General features: G+C 44.9%; 1 protein-coding gene across 1 annotated transcript; it reads right to left on the bottom strand.

Moving 5' to 3' along the window:
• Positions 1 to 9,283: 9,283 nt before the first annotated feature.
• On the bottom strand, positions 9,284 to 15,986 carry LOC306705864 (NAD-dependent protein deacylase sirtuin-5, mitochondrial-like). Its single transcript, XM_079172726.1, has 9 exons — positions 15,868 to 15,986; positions 14,316 to 14,420; positions 13,499 to 13,632; positions 12,835 to 13,060; positions 12,411 to 12,498; positions 12,195 to 12,248; positions 10,806 to 10,929; positions 10,533 to 10,648; positions 9,284 to 10,240 (listed from the first exon to the last, which is right to left on the bottom strand). Exons 2-9 carry the CDS (start codon positions 14,413 to 14,415, stop codon positions 10,168 to 10,170), a joined length of 915 nt encoding a protein of 304 aa, XP_079028852.1. The 5' UTR covers positions 14,416 to 14,420; positions 15,868 to 15,986; the 3' UTR covers positions 9,284 to 10,167.
• Between the last annotated feature and the right edge of the window lie 2,170 nt (positions 15,987 to 18,156).

Genomic DNA, 18,156 nt, shown 5'->3' on the forward strand with positions numbered 1-18,156 from the left:
AAACTGAATACCTGCTCACGGCTCGGGTCGAACGGAAGAGCGGATCCCACGCCGACGCAGACCGGGGGAGGGGGAGAGAAAGACGCGCACAGGACAGCCGGCTGGAGGCAGAGCGTCCCAGATAGAGCCGGAGAACTGGCCGGTGGCCGCAGACGCGCTCCACACTATCCACAGGTTGAATAGTGTTGTTCGGAGGACAGATCAGCTACCAGTGAAACCTTCATGTCCCGGCTGTATTTTCCACGCGATCTGCTAAATAAATATATATATGTATATATTGTTTAGCAGTCGTTTGAGCGCCACATGAAGAGCAGCGCACACGACGTCTAGTTCAGATGGTTAAAGCTTTTTTTTTTTTTTTTTTTTTTTTTGCAAGGCTCAGATAGGATCACGCCTGCGCATTATGAGGTGAAGATAAGACAGGTCTCAGCTACTCAACACACAGTCAAGACGATGTGACTGCTGCGGCTGCAGAGCGCACTAATGTGACAGAGCAGTGCACACATCATCCTGTCCTTTTCTATTCCACCTACACATGATGACATGTTTCCATCATTAAAGCCTGCGCACATTTTTTTTTTTTGCATATATTGATCCATTTATGCTCTTCCTTTTCCTGTCTCCTCCACACACACACATACACACACACGCGGAGGAGAGAAAGATGCAGAATAAATACTGTAGTAGCCAATGCTTTCCAACCGTGATTCATGAAAATTCCCCGCGCTCACTATGGGCTGGCAGCCACTGTGTTTGGTTGGCACATGCATGGGGGATGACATGCATGCTATTCATCATATGATTTTTTTTTTTTTGCGTTGCCAGTGAGGCAGCCACCCTCACCATCAGCACCCTCTTGGCATTCAGGGGGTGGCGTCTCCTTCATTACCAGGGGAAGATTAGTCATCCGTCACAGGCTGCTGCCGTCGCCATGACCCGTCGGTGCCAGGCAGGGTGTGAGAAAGTGACAGATGGATGGCCCATGCCAAAGTCCAGCACTCCACCGTGCAGGCAGGACACTCGCATGCCTTCTGCTCCCCTCCTTAGCTCCATCCCTCTCTCTCTCTCTCTCTCTCTCTCTCTCTCTCTCCCTCTCTCTCTCTCTCTCTCAGCTGTTGGTATCCTCACTTCCACTGATCTGACTAGAGACACAGAAGTAAAGTATTTGGTAGCCGACCAAATTTAGTGACGACAGTGCTCTACAAAAGACTATTCTTAATGAGAAAAGTGAGACATTTGAACACATCTGAGTACACAAAAAGCTCAACCGAGTCGATTAGCCCGTTATTATTCTCAAATGTGAGGATTCGCTGCTTTTATCTCTGTCTGATATGACTGCTTTTTGGACATTTAAGATGTCATTTGGGACTAAAAACGACTGAAAATATCATCTTTTAATCTGTAATGAAATTGATTTTTACTTCCGGAGCTATTTGAAATCAAACTTTTCAGAAACCTCTTGCCGTCACTCTGAATAATTTGTCGGGACATTGCTGTGTCCACTACCGGGGCCCTTGCCGTCCCCTCTCACTCTGTCCCTGCTCCATGTCAGAGACATGTGGGACGCAGGATGTAGGAGTGTTTTACCCTTGTCACAGGTCTATACTGGACTTCATCAACCGCCACACACACAAACACTGTTACAGTTCGTCAGTGACAATGGAGGTGATATGCAAATGCAACAAAACAGCGTCGTCATTTGTATTCCATCGATCAGAGTGTAATTAATGTGGCATTGATCTTCTGCCATCACCCTGATCAATATTTCAATATTCCTTGTGTAGCAGCTCCTAAATGAATCTCAGTAATCAGCGCTGCCGCTTTTCTATATTTTGTAAGACATCTCGCATTCCCTTGATGCAAATGTCAAACTGTGCATTCAAACTAGATGAAAATCTGACATTCAGATTGTCATTTATGTATCTGCACATGCAGGTTTGTGTTCGTTTTCGTTCGCGGGGTGGGGGGGGGGGGGGGGGGTGTAAAAGTGTCATCCGTTCCGCTTTTGATGGCTTCAGGTGTAAGCGCGCGGTCACACTCTGCCAGCCCTCATCTTCTGAGAACAAAAGAAGAGAGGTCTTGTGGGAGTTTCGCACCACAGCGCTGCACTCCGAGGGCGCCGGACAAGGAGGCGACGGCCTGCCACCCCTGCTGCGTATACCTCTCTGCTAAAAACAACGTCTCCTACCTCCTCTGCGTCTGACTTTCTATTTCTGTCTCTTGCTCTTTCATTACACTGCATGGAAGAAAAAAAAAAAAAACCTCTCAGACTGAAAGACATGAAACAGCTGAGCATCCGAAGTGGTGTTAAACAGATGATTATGGATCTGACATATTTACATGGCAAAATCGTTATTTGAATAACAGCTTGATGACTCAACAGCTTGAGCTCTCCGGAGCAATTAAATTCTTCTCCGCCACATGTCAGTTGCATAGCTTCTTTCCAAAAAGCTGATCTATGTCACATAAAGGATCTTTGCTTGCTACCAAATTTGTCTCGTGTTGGGGCCCTTTGGTCGACTCTCAAATGTGGCTTCTCTTGTCGGGTTGAGCAGTGAGAGATGTCTCCTTCCCTCTCGAAAAGAGATGTACACACAGCTTTTAATTCTCCAACCAGCGGGAGGTTTCTGTATCTGGAAGCGGATCCGCTCACACCCACACACACAGAGCATTGCTTTGGTCCAAGAGGGGGGGGGGGGGGGGGGACAATGGGATACAAAAGCAGAGCGTCTCAAAAATACTCTTCAGAGCTGCTGCCTCCGTCTAAATACTGCTTTACACTCTGCTGTCATCAAGTGATCATCTGTAATGACAGCCCAGCAGAAGGCAAGTCCCACCAGTGTCCAGATGCGGTTGAGGCATTGCTGGTCTTATAATCACAGACACATTGGCTCAACACCAGCAAATGAAACAGCCAAGCCAGACCCAAGAGGGACGGGCAATGCATGCTGTGAATTAGCTAATGTCAGCCTTAATTAAAACGTGCGAAGAAACAGAACACCTATTTTTTTTTCCCTTTCACGATTGTCAGTCAGGTGTGCTGCTCCTGGTTTCCTCAGAGAAACGGCTCCATGTTGGAAGGATAAGAAAAGATATATATGAGGAATGAGAGCTTTATTTATACAAATGGGATTTTTACGTTGAGAACATGGTGATGTATCTATTTCTTTCCCTTTACTTGTGCCATAGAACAGAGGGAATAAATCAAATACGGCCACAAGACAGCTATTTTCAAACTTAAAAGAAATGAGTCGCATTCCAGCGTTGAGCAAGGGCCTGCAGAACTCCATTTGTCAGGGCTGAAAACATAATGCACACATAATAACCAAATCACAACTGGACTCGGGGAAAAAAAATCCACGAGCTTATACTTCATTCAGCACAAGAATGATTTGTCCCCTTCTACAATACCAGTCTATATACAGTTCCAGCAGATAAATGCAAAAGCTGTGTAACACCAGCATCCATGATTCAAACATAATGTGTCTGTTTGTCAGTTCAGTGTCAACAAGGTCATCGGACAGGTTTGGACCGTATATTTTAAAAAACGTCACACTGTGAAGCTGTTTGTATTGCTTAAACCAGTTGTTTATGACACTAAAGGTTCTCAATATAGCAGCAAAAAGCTAATTGCTATGTAAAGATATAGTGGAGTAATGTCTACCTGAGCAGAGAATGAAGTCACTCTCCCTCTGTGTGTGTTGTTATCCGACCTTCTCCTTGATTTGTTTACATAGCCATGGCCTTGCGTGCCTTTTAGCATACGCTAGTGCATGTGAGCGTGTCCCCACTGGTTAGCTCATGTGCTTCCGCTCTGCATTGCGCCCACCCTCAGGACTGTTTCCATCGTTGGCACTGTTAGCGCTTTTAGCGCCGTTAGCTGCTAGACGCTGGCTCAGCCGTCGCCATAAAGAGTTAATATTCTCAGAATTTCACATTTGGCACCTTTTTAACAGACCGTATCACTATATTGCTTTGTGTATAGAAATAAACAACAGCATCCATCATAACTGGAGATATGCAGTGTGGGTCTTTTTTTTTTTTTGTTTCCTAAATTTATCTCGATTTTGGTATCAATGCACTCGTCCCCACACGGTAGACAAAGACATTATTTTCGAGGTCAAGGGATGATTTAGGGAATGTGCAAAAATATGGTTTATCTCGGATGTCTTTTCCTTCCTAAATATTTAGCAATGTTGCCTTCTAATATTATATGTGAGAGGTGAAACTAAAGAGATCTGGAGGCAAAACTCTGTGTGAAATACAACACAATGTTTGAAGTAGCCTCAGTAAAAAACAATATTTGCTTCACCATCTTAAATCAACACCTCCTTCCTTTTGAGGGGGGGGGGGGGCTACATGCAAAATGTAAATATAAATCAAACAGGGTTTGCTTGGTAAGGATTGTTAGAAATAACAAAGTATTTCCATCTAATGTAGTCCTGATGCAGCGCCTTCCTTTCCCTAAACAGTAAACATGATATCCCATTTTCTCACATGACAGCTTGCTGATTGCAACCTTTCGCTTATCAACCTACACATCTGAGGGACTCGATCAGCGTCTCCTCCTTTACAGACAACACCGCCCCTCTAATCTTCCACTCACATCAGCAATGCTAATAAGCCCACCAGATGGAGTATACTGTTCATGGACCCATTTATTTTAACTGCCCACTATGATGGAAATGAGATTGTGTAAAGAAAGTGACCCAGGAGTTTATTTTTCTTAGTGTATTTACTCCTCTTTTATACGGTGTGGATTACTGTTTAAATGCTTTCTGTCCAGCAATTTAATCCTTGTGATACAGACCCATGTTTCAAAAGTATTGAACCTTCGATTTGAACTCAAAGGAGAAGGCTCGCGCACCTCTAAACACCGTAAAATGAAGAAGCAAGGTCAGAGGCTTGTTTACAAAAAGAAGAAGTAACAACCGTGGCTGTTTGGCATGTGTCTGTGTGCAAGCTTAGGGTGGATCAATACCCATCAGGTGCATGCGATACAAGTGCAACACCCTCCCTATTGTGAAATCCTCTTAAAGCTTCTAATAGTTCAGGTAATCTGGGAGAGGCGATGTGTGAGTGTGTTTGCTTGTCTGCGTCCAGTCCATGTGCCGATGGTCCCCTCCCTCCTCCAAAGTGTCACGTGCCCCACTGAAATGAAGGCGCTCCAAGTGTTCAGTGTGCAGTGAGAGACTCAGACAGAGAGAGAGAGAGAGAGAGAGAGAGAGAAACAAAGAGACAGGTCTCTGTCTTAAGCCAGAAGTGAGAACTCCCTAATTGTTGGTAATCATCCCTCCTTAAACTGGAAAACTGCGTACGTGCGCAAATACATAGTGTAATCGTTTTTTTAAACATCCATCTTTGTTTTGTCTTTCAAATAAGTCTGTCTAACTTGGGGGGGGGGGGGGCTGTTTAAAACCTCGATCTATCTGATTGCTTGCGTTGCAGACTTTATAGCCCAAACCTCAGCAATTTACTTTTTGAGTGGAAATAGCTTTGGGAATGGCTTATGTCGTAGCAAAGCCTCTCTCAAGTGAAGTGAAATGAGATGGTGGCAGTAATGAGCGATAGAAAAACTGGCCCGGCTTGAGATGCCCGTCCTGCTGGCTAACGGACACCTACACAATGACTAGTGTGTGTGTGTGGGGGGGGGGGGGGGGTCAGATGAGGTCAGCTAAAGAGTACTGATCAAGGGAAACGAGCGAAAACAGAGCGCGGCTGATTGGAGATGTAAAAGGGTGAGGATCATCAACACTTGTTGAATGGGAACTGGATATTGAATTTCAAAGACACAAACAAGATTCAGCAGGCAGGGAGGGGAGAGCGTTCCTCTCATGTGTGCTGCTGTTCTCATAGGAGCCAAATACTTCTCCGGTGATCAATAACCCGGAGAAAGTGGCCGCTGGCCTTGAACCTAATTAGTGCAGAGTTAGAGCAGATTAGCTCGCACCTGAGCCTTTCCCAAACAACAGCTCCCTCCCAATCAGGCTACCTAGAAGCACCAGCATCAGCATAATTCAGGTCGGGTGGTGGTGGTGGTGGTGGTGGTGGTGGTGGTGGTGGGGGGGGGGGGGGGGGGGGGGGGTGTATATGACACCTTTTTGTCACATCTTGCTTATTGTTCATCTCATTGTGGAGGACATCAAGCTCCTCACAAACAAAGTCAAAGCGTCGCTAAGCGCGCCGTAGGGTGGGGACAGGTCGGTCTTGAGGACATGGGTGACAAGTGCCATCGCCGCGCGGTGGTTCCCATGGCAACGGAGCGATTAGCCGCAAACCTTTGGTGTCGAAGCCAAGTCTGCTAAACACAAAGAGGTTCAGGGAAAGGTTAAGAAGAGGAGACCATGAGAAGATTAGTATGTGGTGCTATAGCCCTGTGTGTGTGTGTGTGTGTGTGTGTGTGTGTGTGTGTGTGTGTGTGTGTGTGTGTGTGTGTGTGTGTGTGTGTGTGTGTGTGTGTGTGTGTGTGTGTGTGTGTGTGTGTGTGTGCGTGCACGTGAGGCAAGCCCCTGGCTCATCTCCAGTGTTGTGAATTGACAGTCGCTATAAATAGAAAATACCTAAGCCTCTGTAGTTCTGTTTTCCTCTAAACCACGCAGCCACATTTAAATATTATCAGCTTATTTTAAACGCAATTGATTTTGGAAGCTCATCAATTGATTCGAGCACATCGTTCACATATATTTGAGGTTTGGTTGTATTCTGTTGTGTACAGCTTGTCAAAAATATTCACAAAAGAAAAAAGAAAACCAAAGCAAACGACACAAATTCAATCCAATCTGGACGTGAAAAGACAAAAAAAAAAAGAGCAAATGAAAGAGATACTCATTATGGTGTGCTCTCCAGTTCTGATGGAACCGATGCCATTGCAGCATCTTACGCTACTCCTTCAGGAGCGACCACTGTAGTTTTGAACAGACAGTCGCCTCGCTGCGTCGTCTTACATACGTGCGGCACGGTAATTAAGTCTTACCCCAGTGTAGAGTAAGCCTTTTGTCCTCTCGCCAGGCACTCCATGACGCGACGCAATGACATTTTGAAGTGTGTTTTCCATGCCAAAGACACATTTTGATCCCGCTAACGAAACAGAAGAATAGGGGTCCTAAGATTGATACCTGTGGACCGCCACATGTACCATTAATACTGTATCTACGTACTGAATACGATTTAAACCAGCTATTGATGCCTGCAGCTTGTGTTATCTATCCTTTAAAATGTGGGCTATGTCTTTGAGTCTCTCTCCAGGCGTTAGATTCACATGTTTGTCTAGTAGTTCATACGTAGGACTTCAGCAAAACCTCCTCAGTTTGATACTGTAGTCCTGGAATAGCAGAATGAGCCATGTCATGGCTAATTGGCCTTAATGGACGGTGACAAGCCCCGTGTAGTACGTGCGTCTGTGTAATGTCCGCGGCTTCTCACCGAGCCTGACCCGGTTTGGCCTGACACTTCTGCCGGTCTGCATACAGACAGAAAAATCACACACACACACACACACACACACACACACATACATCCTGCCACACATCAACTACCAGTCTCAGCTTTTTAGAAACACAGAGACTTAAACAAAATAAGCCACAGAGTCAATCTCACACACACACACACACACACACATACACACACACACACACATACATCCTGCCACACATCAACTACCACTCTCAGCTTTTTAGAAACACTTAAAATAAGCCACAGAGTCAATCTCACTCACACACACACACACACACACACACACACTCATATTAAAACCAATATATGCCTACACACAGTGAGATGCCATCTCCAGCTCGATCTACCTCGTCATTCAAAGAGACAGAGGGATATTTGTAGAGCTGCCAACAATGATGATGAGTCTATTAACCCGACGGCTTCGGGGTCAGAGAAGAAACCTCTCCACTTCTACTATTTCACCCCCGCTGCATTCATGAATGAGCTGCAGGACTTGGGAGAGGAGTTGTCAGCTCTCTGGCAGCCCCGTTCACACCAGCTCCTGAAATGACTGTATCAGACGGCTGAGATTTCTCTTAAGTGCCTCTCCATGTACCTTTTTCTCCTGATGACAAATGGGACTTGGCCTTACCTCTCCCTTGAAAGGGGAGGCAGCGGTAATAGAAGAGGAAATGAGGGAATCTAATCACGGCAATGATGAGGATGTACACTAACAGATGGACATGCCTTGTTGACAGATGCGGAAGGATTTGATTTGGATGCTAATTGTTGCGGAATACAACTTGAGAGGTAATGGTGCCGTTTCACCAGTGCGGATGAGCTGCGGTGGTGTTTTGAGGCGCTGCAATGCTGTGTGGACCAAACATTGTATAAGTGCTGAAACTACAGCAGGCATGAAATGAGCCAACCCTGAGTGACTCTCCTTAGCTTCTAAAGATGGAGTGTGTGTGTGTGTGTGTTACACTCCCTAGCTCTCTGGAGATAATTCCTTTACGAGTACATCAGTATCAGTACATTATCATGGCACTGTCTAATGAACACAGCCTGCCACAGCTAATTTGAATGACTCTTAGCCCCTCCTGTCTCTCCCATTTCCAGTGGGCGACTTAACCATGTTAGTGCAGTCAGTCAATGAAGATGAACCCCTTTAGGAGTAGGATTTTTTTTTTTTTCCTTCTACGATGCACTAGGCCACGATGTTCCAGCCCCGGGGGGCCGGGACCCCACATGGAGTCGCACGATGAAGGCAAGAGGTTTCCTTTCTGCAACGCATGTCATCTTTGCCTCCAATTGTTTCCTTGTGAGTCAGTGGGTCGTTTCTTACTGTATTCTCATAAATCAAAGGATGAAAGTTAAACTGGTCACAGCCGGCAATACACCCATGAACTGTGTTTTCTCATTCAGCCAATCATTTAAAATAACATATTTAAACCTCAAAAAATGAACTGATAAAATGTATGTAGGTCCATGTTCAGAGATCTGCTGGGATAACAGATGTCACACTCTGCTCCTCTCTTCAAACCGTTTCCATTCTCAGCAGCATTATGATTGAAGTCGATACCGTTTCCCCGGCTCGGCTCAGCCGTTACAAATCTGAGTTCACCGATGGCCTCGGGGCACTTAAGTCTGCGTTTCCTCTCACTCATGCATGCTAAGAGGAGAATCTATGTGGATACAATATTGTTTTTCCCCGTGCCCCCTTTCAGAGCGGTGTTACGCGGATCCTGTGTAATCTGCGGTTGGGATAGAAAGCTGCATGCTGGCATCTGCTGTCCATTTGGGGCACACACACAGTACAGTACACGCAATAACAAGACACAAAAACAAAACGTGCAAGTAGTGTTTTAATAATTACATTATGCATATTTGCAATGGCAGTATTCATCATATTAAATTGTGCATGATGTTGATGGGCAAAAAAAGAGTTGTTAAAAAAACCCAGATAATCATGTTATCTCAAATATATGATTGCATTCACTTTTAGACAATTTCCAACTACTTTTTTGAAAACAGACACTAATGTAAAAATGTGTGATGAATAACTCGAGACATTAATGTCACAATAGACACATTCAGACAGCATGAGATGGAAATATTGCTCAATCAGGTTAGGACTGAGGGGACAGCACCCCCCCCCCTCTGTCCTTGATCAGAAGCAAACTCTGTACACTCAACTAAATCTCTGTAACATCGGTTGATTTGCACCTGAGGTTTAAAGCGAGCGTTTGGTCATGGTTGTGTAAACAGTTTCGAAAGGCACAAGATTATGTTATGTACATCTGTTCATTCAGTGGAGAGAGAGAGCGAGAGAGCGAGAGAGCGAGAGAGAGAGATCCCCGTGGACACCAGGAGTAATAGGTTACGATCTACAGCAAAGCATTACGCTCCCTCACCAGCATCTAACACACAAGATGTGTGTGGAATAACAAGGCCATCCTATGCCAATAACTACATACATAGTGCATTCCTTTCTGCATTAAAGCTGCATAGCTACTGCGTCAGACTCAAAGCAGCCAACATGTAAAAACGTACAATATCCCATTTCCAGTTTATTGAGCTACACAGTATATTCAAGTATAAAGAGATCCATATCCAAAGTCTAAAAGAAGCTCTACGTTTAAATCTACCAAGCATCACCAGCCAAACTGATTTTAAGGCAAACATTTGGATTACATTGGTCTGTAGAAGAAGTCACTCTCTTTACAAAACGGGCTGTCAAACAACCTCGGACTCGTGTCGCACCAAAGCTGGAGGCAGCGTGGTTCCACACGGACCCTGGAAATGGTACCTGAGCGCCCCACACACACACACACACACACACACACACACACACACACACACACACACACACACACACACACACACACACACACACACACACACACACACACACACACACACACACACACACACACACACACACACACACACACACACACACACACACACACCACAAAGAAGTCAGAATTTTCGGTGAACAGCTGGCTGTTGCTTACGCTGCCAGTGGATGGCAGTAAATATCAATATATTATCAGATCATGCTTCATAACTCGCTGGTCTGGTTTCATTTTTACACTTACATGAAGTACTCAGTTTTTGGTGTTGTTTTGGTGTTGAATTCCGCCACTGGGATGCCCCTGGATGCAATCTGAGGGCCAAACATGGCTGCTGGGTACACGATTGAAGACGTGCCCACCTATAGGTTGACGACAGGGGGAAATGCTTTAAATCCACGGTACAGCACTTCATTTCCTGGTCTAGCCCTTGAGAGATTCTGAGCAATTTTTATTGGTTTATTGGTTGCACAAGAAAAGGGTAGGACGTGCATGCACGTGAAACTGAGCAAGTCTCACCACCAGACAGAGGTCGCAGGTCTCCATCTCTTTCTCCACCTTGGTCAGGATGTGAGAGTCCAGAGTTTCTCCAAAAAACACCACGTTGGGCCTCAGCAGACCGCGGCAGTCGCTTTCGCCGCACCTTGATACAGCGGAACCAAACAGGTCCTCAGACAATTCATCGTGTCATTCCGCATTTATCACAGAACACAATGGGCCGCAACACAGAAGCGTAAGTCCAAAGACAGACGCTGCTCGTGTGGCCACTGCAGCAGGTGGTGGTGGTGGTGTGGGGGGGGGGGGGGGGGGGGGCTTAGAGCAGGAGGGAGCAGCAGGTCCAGCAGAAGCTCAGAGCGGAGCAGGTGGAGACGGTGGTTAATACCACAATTATCTCACAATCATAGAGGAGGAATGGCACCTAATCGCTCTTATCTACAGAGTGTAATTGGTAGAATACTGAGATTTATGTATTAGGGTAATTGTAGGTAAAACAATTTTAATAATGAGAATTAAGAGAATGAGAAAAATCTCAGAATTTCCGAGATTAAAAGTGGTAAATTACGAGAAAAACTTCATCACAGCATAGCACCGGTACCGGTAAACACAGCGGTAACGTGAGCCGGCCGAGTGCAACATGTATGTTGTATTGAAGCGGACCCTCCAGCCATTCTTATCCACTTATCCAGGGCCGGGTCACAGGAGCAGCAGGCTAAGCTCTAAGGACATAATTCACCATAATCTGTGGTTCACGTCATGTGCCTTTTCTGTGTTGTTTTCCTCTTCACACCGACAGTTGGGCACGGTCCCTTAAAAGCGTCAGTGTGTCACCATGGTAACGCAGGAATGGTTTTCTCATAAATTTAGGACTATAATATTGCAAATTTGTGAGGCTTTTTACGTAAAGTTACGACTTTAATCTTGGAGTTTTTTTTGCTCTGAATATTTCCCCCCCAGGCTCCTTAAGTCAATGTTTAATGAGCACAGACTGTACGAGACGTGGATATTCTGTTCCTTCGTTATAACACTCAGAGATAGTTCTGTGCGAGACAGGTTCACTCAGGATTTTCTTTCCCCACAACAACCTTCTTTTCTTTCTTTTTTTTTAACGTGCTTGCACCTGCTCTTTACCGGGACAGAATGTTTTCCACATAAAACTGGCACACACAAAACTAAGCCAATCCAAATCTCCTGCTATTTGCACAACCCTCCTTCAAATGCATGTAGAACTAGAGGAGAGACACACACACACACTTCACTGGAGCCATGCAGAATGCAAAGACGACTGCGTTTTCAGGCCGTTTAATAAAAAGTCAAACTCCATGTGTAGTATATGCATCAGAAAAGCAGTACAAAGGGCTTAGTAAATCTGACCTCAGCGGTATTAATACGAGGCGACAGTAATCCTACCTGGGCAGTTTATCCACAGGAATCTGGGCATCAGCAACATCTGGGTCAGGTGCACTGCACATTAGGAGAACACACACGGTTGGTTAAATGACTTTTTACCCGACACTTTGGGGGTTTAACTGAAGAGATCAGGCTACGCATCCTGCATGTTGATCAGCGCGTGTGTGTGTGTGTGTTTGTGTGTGTGTTTACACTCCAGAGGTGCTGCCTTTTTACCCTTTGTCCTTCAGGGCGGCACATATGGGGCTGCGCCTGTTCACGGTCACATGTCCACAGCTCACGCAGCGCGTCTCCAGCAGACTGCCTGCAGTCAGTTACACGCGGAAAAAAAAAAAAAACACAGCTGTTTTTCATCGAGGCCTGGCGGAGTCACACAAAACATCTCCCCCTCCACACAATTTATTGACAATGATGGTTTTGTTTTCCTCACTCTCACACAACTCGATTGAAGCCAGATTTTAGCAAAGAAAAACTGTTTTAACGCTTTGGTGTCGGTTTTACTGGAATCCATCTTTAACAAGCTAGATTTCTTTCCTGTAAAATTTGCATTCTGGGTAATAAAACCTTTCCCAAATGAAATGATTCCAAAATGACTACGATCATGTCAGTGTGAGTGCATGAGAGTCTGTAGTTCCCGCACCGTGAATCTTGAGCACGTGCTTGGAGCCGGCCTGCCGGTGGAGGTCGTCCGTGCACTGGGTGATGACGACCACGGAGCGCCCCTGCTTCCTCAGCCGGGCCTCGCACTCCGCTATGGCCAGATGGGCGGCACTGGGCTTCTTATTCAAAGCCAGCTCCCGTCTGTAATGGTAGAACTCCCAGACCCGAGACGGGGTTCGAGAGAAGGCCTCTGGGGTGGCCAGGTCCTGAGGATGCATCAGCACAGGCGTGTTTTTAGGTCACAACTCAAGACCACAAAACATATTCACAGGCAAGAATTGGACAGCTAGTGAAAGGCAGCGCAGATTAAGTTTAAACACCTCAATTAGGGAGGGAGATTAGCATTTCTTTTTGTATGAAAGACTATTTTGGATTCTCTCCTGGAGGTAAATCTTGCTGCAGCCCACGACAAGAAACCAGATTATGCAACAAACGCCGTTTCTCTCTTTGCTGGCTGTTGCTGCCGAGATAAATCCGCTGAGCTGTGAAGATGTATTATGTAAACATTAAATACACCCACGCCGCAGCAACAACTATGAGCCACAGCTGGATGTCAGACCAAACTAAAAAAACTTTGACCTAAATAAAAAGACAAAATATACACCCACGCACAACTGTGTGCGTTTTGCTTTTTAAGAAATTACCTGAGATTGCCACTTTCTCCACTTCTCATTTTCTCCCCTGAAGGTCGGCACTCCGCTCTCTGCGCTCACGCCGGCCCCTGTGATGATTGCTATGTGCTTGGCTTTGGAAAACACCTCGCGGAATTCAGACATGTCTGGGAAATTACAAGGAAGGGCAACATGTGATGAAGTGCTTTCTCAGCATCTGGATATATATATATAGAGTACTGAATTGTTATTTATTAAAATAATGGTACCAGATCACCCATACCCAATCCAGCCATTTGAGCTCATCCTGATATGCAGCAGCAATTTTAACAGTCCAAACAATATGTCCACTAATGCCAAGGGGCAATATATCAGTAAGTATTACAATGTTTGAGTCATATATTGTAGTGTTTTTGGTGTCCCCCGCCACAAACTTTGCAATAGTGGATTCAGGAACAACTGATCAATTATGCAAATATACAGTTGTAATCATTACACAGTGGTTCACTAACATTGAGTGAGTTTAATAGTAACTTATCATTATTATATAATCAATCAAGTTACTACTTGATTGATTTTTCACTCATTTCCTCCATTATTTGCTACGATTGTTTCTGTACCTTGTTGGAAAAGTACAGCGTAAAAGTGTCCCCTTGCGGGATCAATAAAGTAACTATCTATCTATCAAAACATTTAGAAAAAAAAACAACCTTTCATTTCAACATTTCGCTGAATGATTTTCTTAGTCAGGAGGGATGACCCGACAGGCTGATATCTATTGTTTGATGAAGGACTGATATTGACCTGACACAGCAGCAGGCCAGCATCATACACACAGCTTTCCTGTTACCTGAGTTGAGTCTCGCTGTGTCCATCAAAGGGCCTTTCATCACACGAGTGGAGCACATGCGAAGGCCCAGCGCAAAGGCAGCTCGATTTTGGAGAAGCATTGTCGCTACTCGTACAGAGGACCAGAGGAACACATGAAAGACATGAAAAGAGAACACAAAAAACACAAACAAATTATTATATTGTCCTCACCAAGTAGTTGTGTTGATTCACAGTGTGTGGTGATGATTTTCTCTATTTATATTACATGCAATCAGGTCTTTTCAGCACTGAATATGAAGATGATTTACAAACTCACGTTGTGCAGCTAAGCATCGCTCAGACCTGCAGAACCTTAAATCCTAACGGGGAACCCGAAAATTACGTCACGCTACATTTGGATGCTTTTGCATGTATAAAATGATGCAAAAGCAATCTGGAATGTCTGCAGTTGGTGTAATACAGTCTACAGCCATAAAGCACATGTCGTCTTGTTTAGTTTATTTCTCTATGAAGGAAGTGCAGGGAAAAAAGCACACGTTTGGACATTTAATGATTATTAAGCAAGGTATTCAATAGAAGTGAGCCGGTGCAAACTGTTCCACTTTGTGTACACACACTGAAAAATAAATACCAGACATGGCTGCAGGGATGCAGGTCATGTGGCTGTGCAATCACAGCAGTGACACTCTCGTCTTGTAACCTGCAATTGCAACAACCCGAGGAGGCCAGACCATTTGACACTGATAAGTCCAAGAGAGAGAGCGAGAGTGTGTGTGTGTGTGTGTGTGTGTGTGTGTGTGTGTGTGTGTGTGTGTGTGTGTGTGTGTGTGTGTGTGTGTGTGTGTGTGTGTGTGTGTGTGTGTGTGTGTGTGTGCGTGTGTGCACCTTTTTAAAAAAACGCACGAGGAGTCGCCATGATATTAACTGAGGAAATTAAAGATGTCGCCGAATGACTCCCGTCTCCCTCTAAATGTTGGAAAGACTGCAAGCATATACTTTTCCACTCTTGGTTTTAAAAAAAAAAGTCTATTAACACGCTAACATAACATGTGAAAACGACTAGACTGGAGCTAAAAGTAAGAGTTTGGTTTTAAACGGCCTAATACCTAATACTACTACAATAATAACAGACAATTGGGCACGCCTCAAACGAGCTGGAGCCCGAAGCCAAATGTGACCCAACAGGTCTAACGGGCTGCACAGGCTAGTGTATAAAAGACTACAAAGACCTTCTGCACACGTCCTTTAGTTACAGTTGCACTCCTTGTTATGGCTGTTTGTTGACCATCTTTAAACAGACTTTAAAACACTTTTTTCCCAAGTTAACCATAGCATGAAGTCAACTTTAGCTTACATGTTGCGTAGTCCTTTAAAAAAAACTAACGTTACGTCAACATAGCGTCGCTTGTAGCGACGTTAGCTGGTGATTAAATCTCGTTGCGCTCTCTGTCACATAAACAGGAACTAAGTTGCACATGCAGACAGTTGTGTTTACGGATAATGTCGGCTGGAAAACAGGACCGGTGAATTGCATGTAAATGAGCTTTCCTTAGTCACTTTATCGTACTCACCTCGCTAGAAGATATCCACACTTCACGGAGCAGAAAGTCACGCCGAGTTTGCTTGTTTAGCTTTACCTCTGTCACTGCATTTTATCATGCGAGGCCGTAAACCGCACCACACTGTCGTAAACCGCGCTGTGACAAATGCTCATCAACTGAAGTTAAAAAAAAGTGTAGTTTAGGAGAGCCATCTAGTGGTAGACTGCCGGAAGTGTGATTCATTCAGGATGATTCATTCATTCCCCTGATTATGGTTCAGAGTAGCACTTCATGCTCCACCATCAGTCTTGCTGTGTTTCTATCCGTGTTTTCATGTTGCCTTGCTGCAAAAATAGTGTTTCATTTGCGGGACAATAAAGATCTGATGATTGAACTAATCACACATCACATGAAACTGTACTGATCCCTCTTAAAATATGCCCTTTTAAATATCTCCTTCTGTGGTTCTCACTATTTTTATATGATATGTTTACATGTACATGTAGACACATGAAAGCCATTCGTTGTCTTTTTTTACTTACTTTTATTATTGTATTACTGTAGCCTACTTAATTATGGTCAAGCCAATTTTTAACTGGAAAACTCAGCTCGATTTTTGCCTTTTTTCCCCATAAATTGCCATCATTATATATATTTTTTCCCATGCCACCAACGCCTCCCTCTCTCCCTCTCTCGCTCTCTCGCTCTCTCTCTCTCTCTCTCTCTCTCTCTCTCTCTCTCTCTCTCTCTCTCTCTCTCTCTCTCCCTCCCTCCCTCTGTGAACTCCCTCCTCCCCATCGATAGCCACCTCTCAGTGTGAGTGGCCGAGGTTCTGCGTCTGCCCAAGTCGGCCGGCAGTCATCCCCCGGACACTGGTCCAAAATTGATGGCGACCACTCCAGACAGCAGCACAGACCGCCGACCGAGAAGGAGACTCCGCTCCAAGAGCGATACCCCATATCTCGTTGAAGCCCGGCTCTCCTTCAACCTGCGGACAGGTAGGCGCACATCCATCCATCCTGCCTGCCCCCCCCCCCCCAAAAAAAAGAATCGATGTTCGATGTTTTCCCAGATGTCATCATGTGGGTGGACACATTAGGGGGGGTTATCGCATTTGTCCTGTTTACACGAATTAAAAATTACAACAATGTCCCTACATGTATATCGTTCTTGTGGACTGGTGTTATAGTTTACCGTGAGATGTATCCCGCCATGATTTAATAATGGGCAGTTTTAAATATTGTCGTTAGGCACGGGGGGGAAATGTGACTGAATTGTTATGCAACTTTGTAGACTATCGCTGGTGGTTGACGTGTTTGGCGCAACCCCCCCCCCCCCCCCCCCCCCAAAAAAAACCATCGAGGGGGGTCCAAATATTAAGCAGCAATTTTGTTCACAGCTTTAAATACCACTCGTGTGAGAATTTTGATTTCGTCAGCGCCTGGTTAATTCTACCACTGTAATTCAACGCAGTTATGTAATATGAAGGAGCTTCAACGTGACCTAGTGGCCAAAAGCTCTGACTGTGGTAGTGGTGCACAAAAATCTGATGGGATATCCGGTTTGTTCAACGTTTTTCTGTGTGCGCGCGCGTGTGTGTGTGTGTGTGTGTGTACATTTTAATCACCGCATAAACTGAAATAGATCACGCGATGGTGCTCGTGGCGAACAGCCTTCTGGCTCCATCACCCCTTTTTACAAAGCGTGTTGCATCCCTTGTTACCATGGTGACTTGGCATTTTTTTTAATGCTGACTGAGTCCACAGGATTCAGATCTTTTGCACTACAGTGTTATTGAGATCCACGCTGCATCCAGCTGTCTCTTTTACAGATCTCATGCTATATTCATAATCTCTATCGGATATGTGATGCAGCTGTCACAATAAAAAAAAAAACATGCTTTAGTCCCATCCATCACAATTCACCAGACACCAAAGCAACATCTTTAAATTGCTTTTTTTGTCCGACAGACCATCCCAAATCTCAAAGATATTCAATTTACAAAGATATAAACGGAAAAAAAGTAGCAAATCCCCCAAAAATACAATTTTAATCAACTCCTCATTTCAGCACTAATGTGTGATACTGTGTAAAGGGGTCATTGAAGACAATTTGTGTTATTTCAAGTCAGGGCAGTAGCGGTCTCTGGAGGTTGATGCGATCGTGATTTCGGGGTCATCACTTTAGTCCTAAAGTGGCTGCACCTTTCCCCAGAGCAGCTGCTCAGTGGCCAACAAATAGCTGCTGTATTGACAGCTCCCAGGTGTGCCAAGGCGCTGATGGGAGAAAAAAAAGAGCAATGGAGCTCAGTTGTGTTTT

Source organism: Pholis gunnellus, assembly GCF_910591455.1.
Source record: "Pholis gunnellus genome assembly, chromosome: 14".
Classification (NCBI taxonomy): domain Eukaryota; kingdom Metazoa; phylum Chordata; class Actinopteri; order Perciformes; family Pholidae; genus Pholis; species Pholis gunnellus.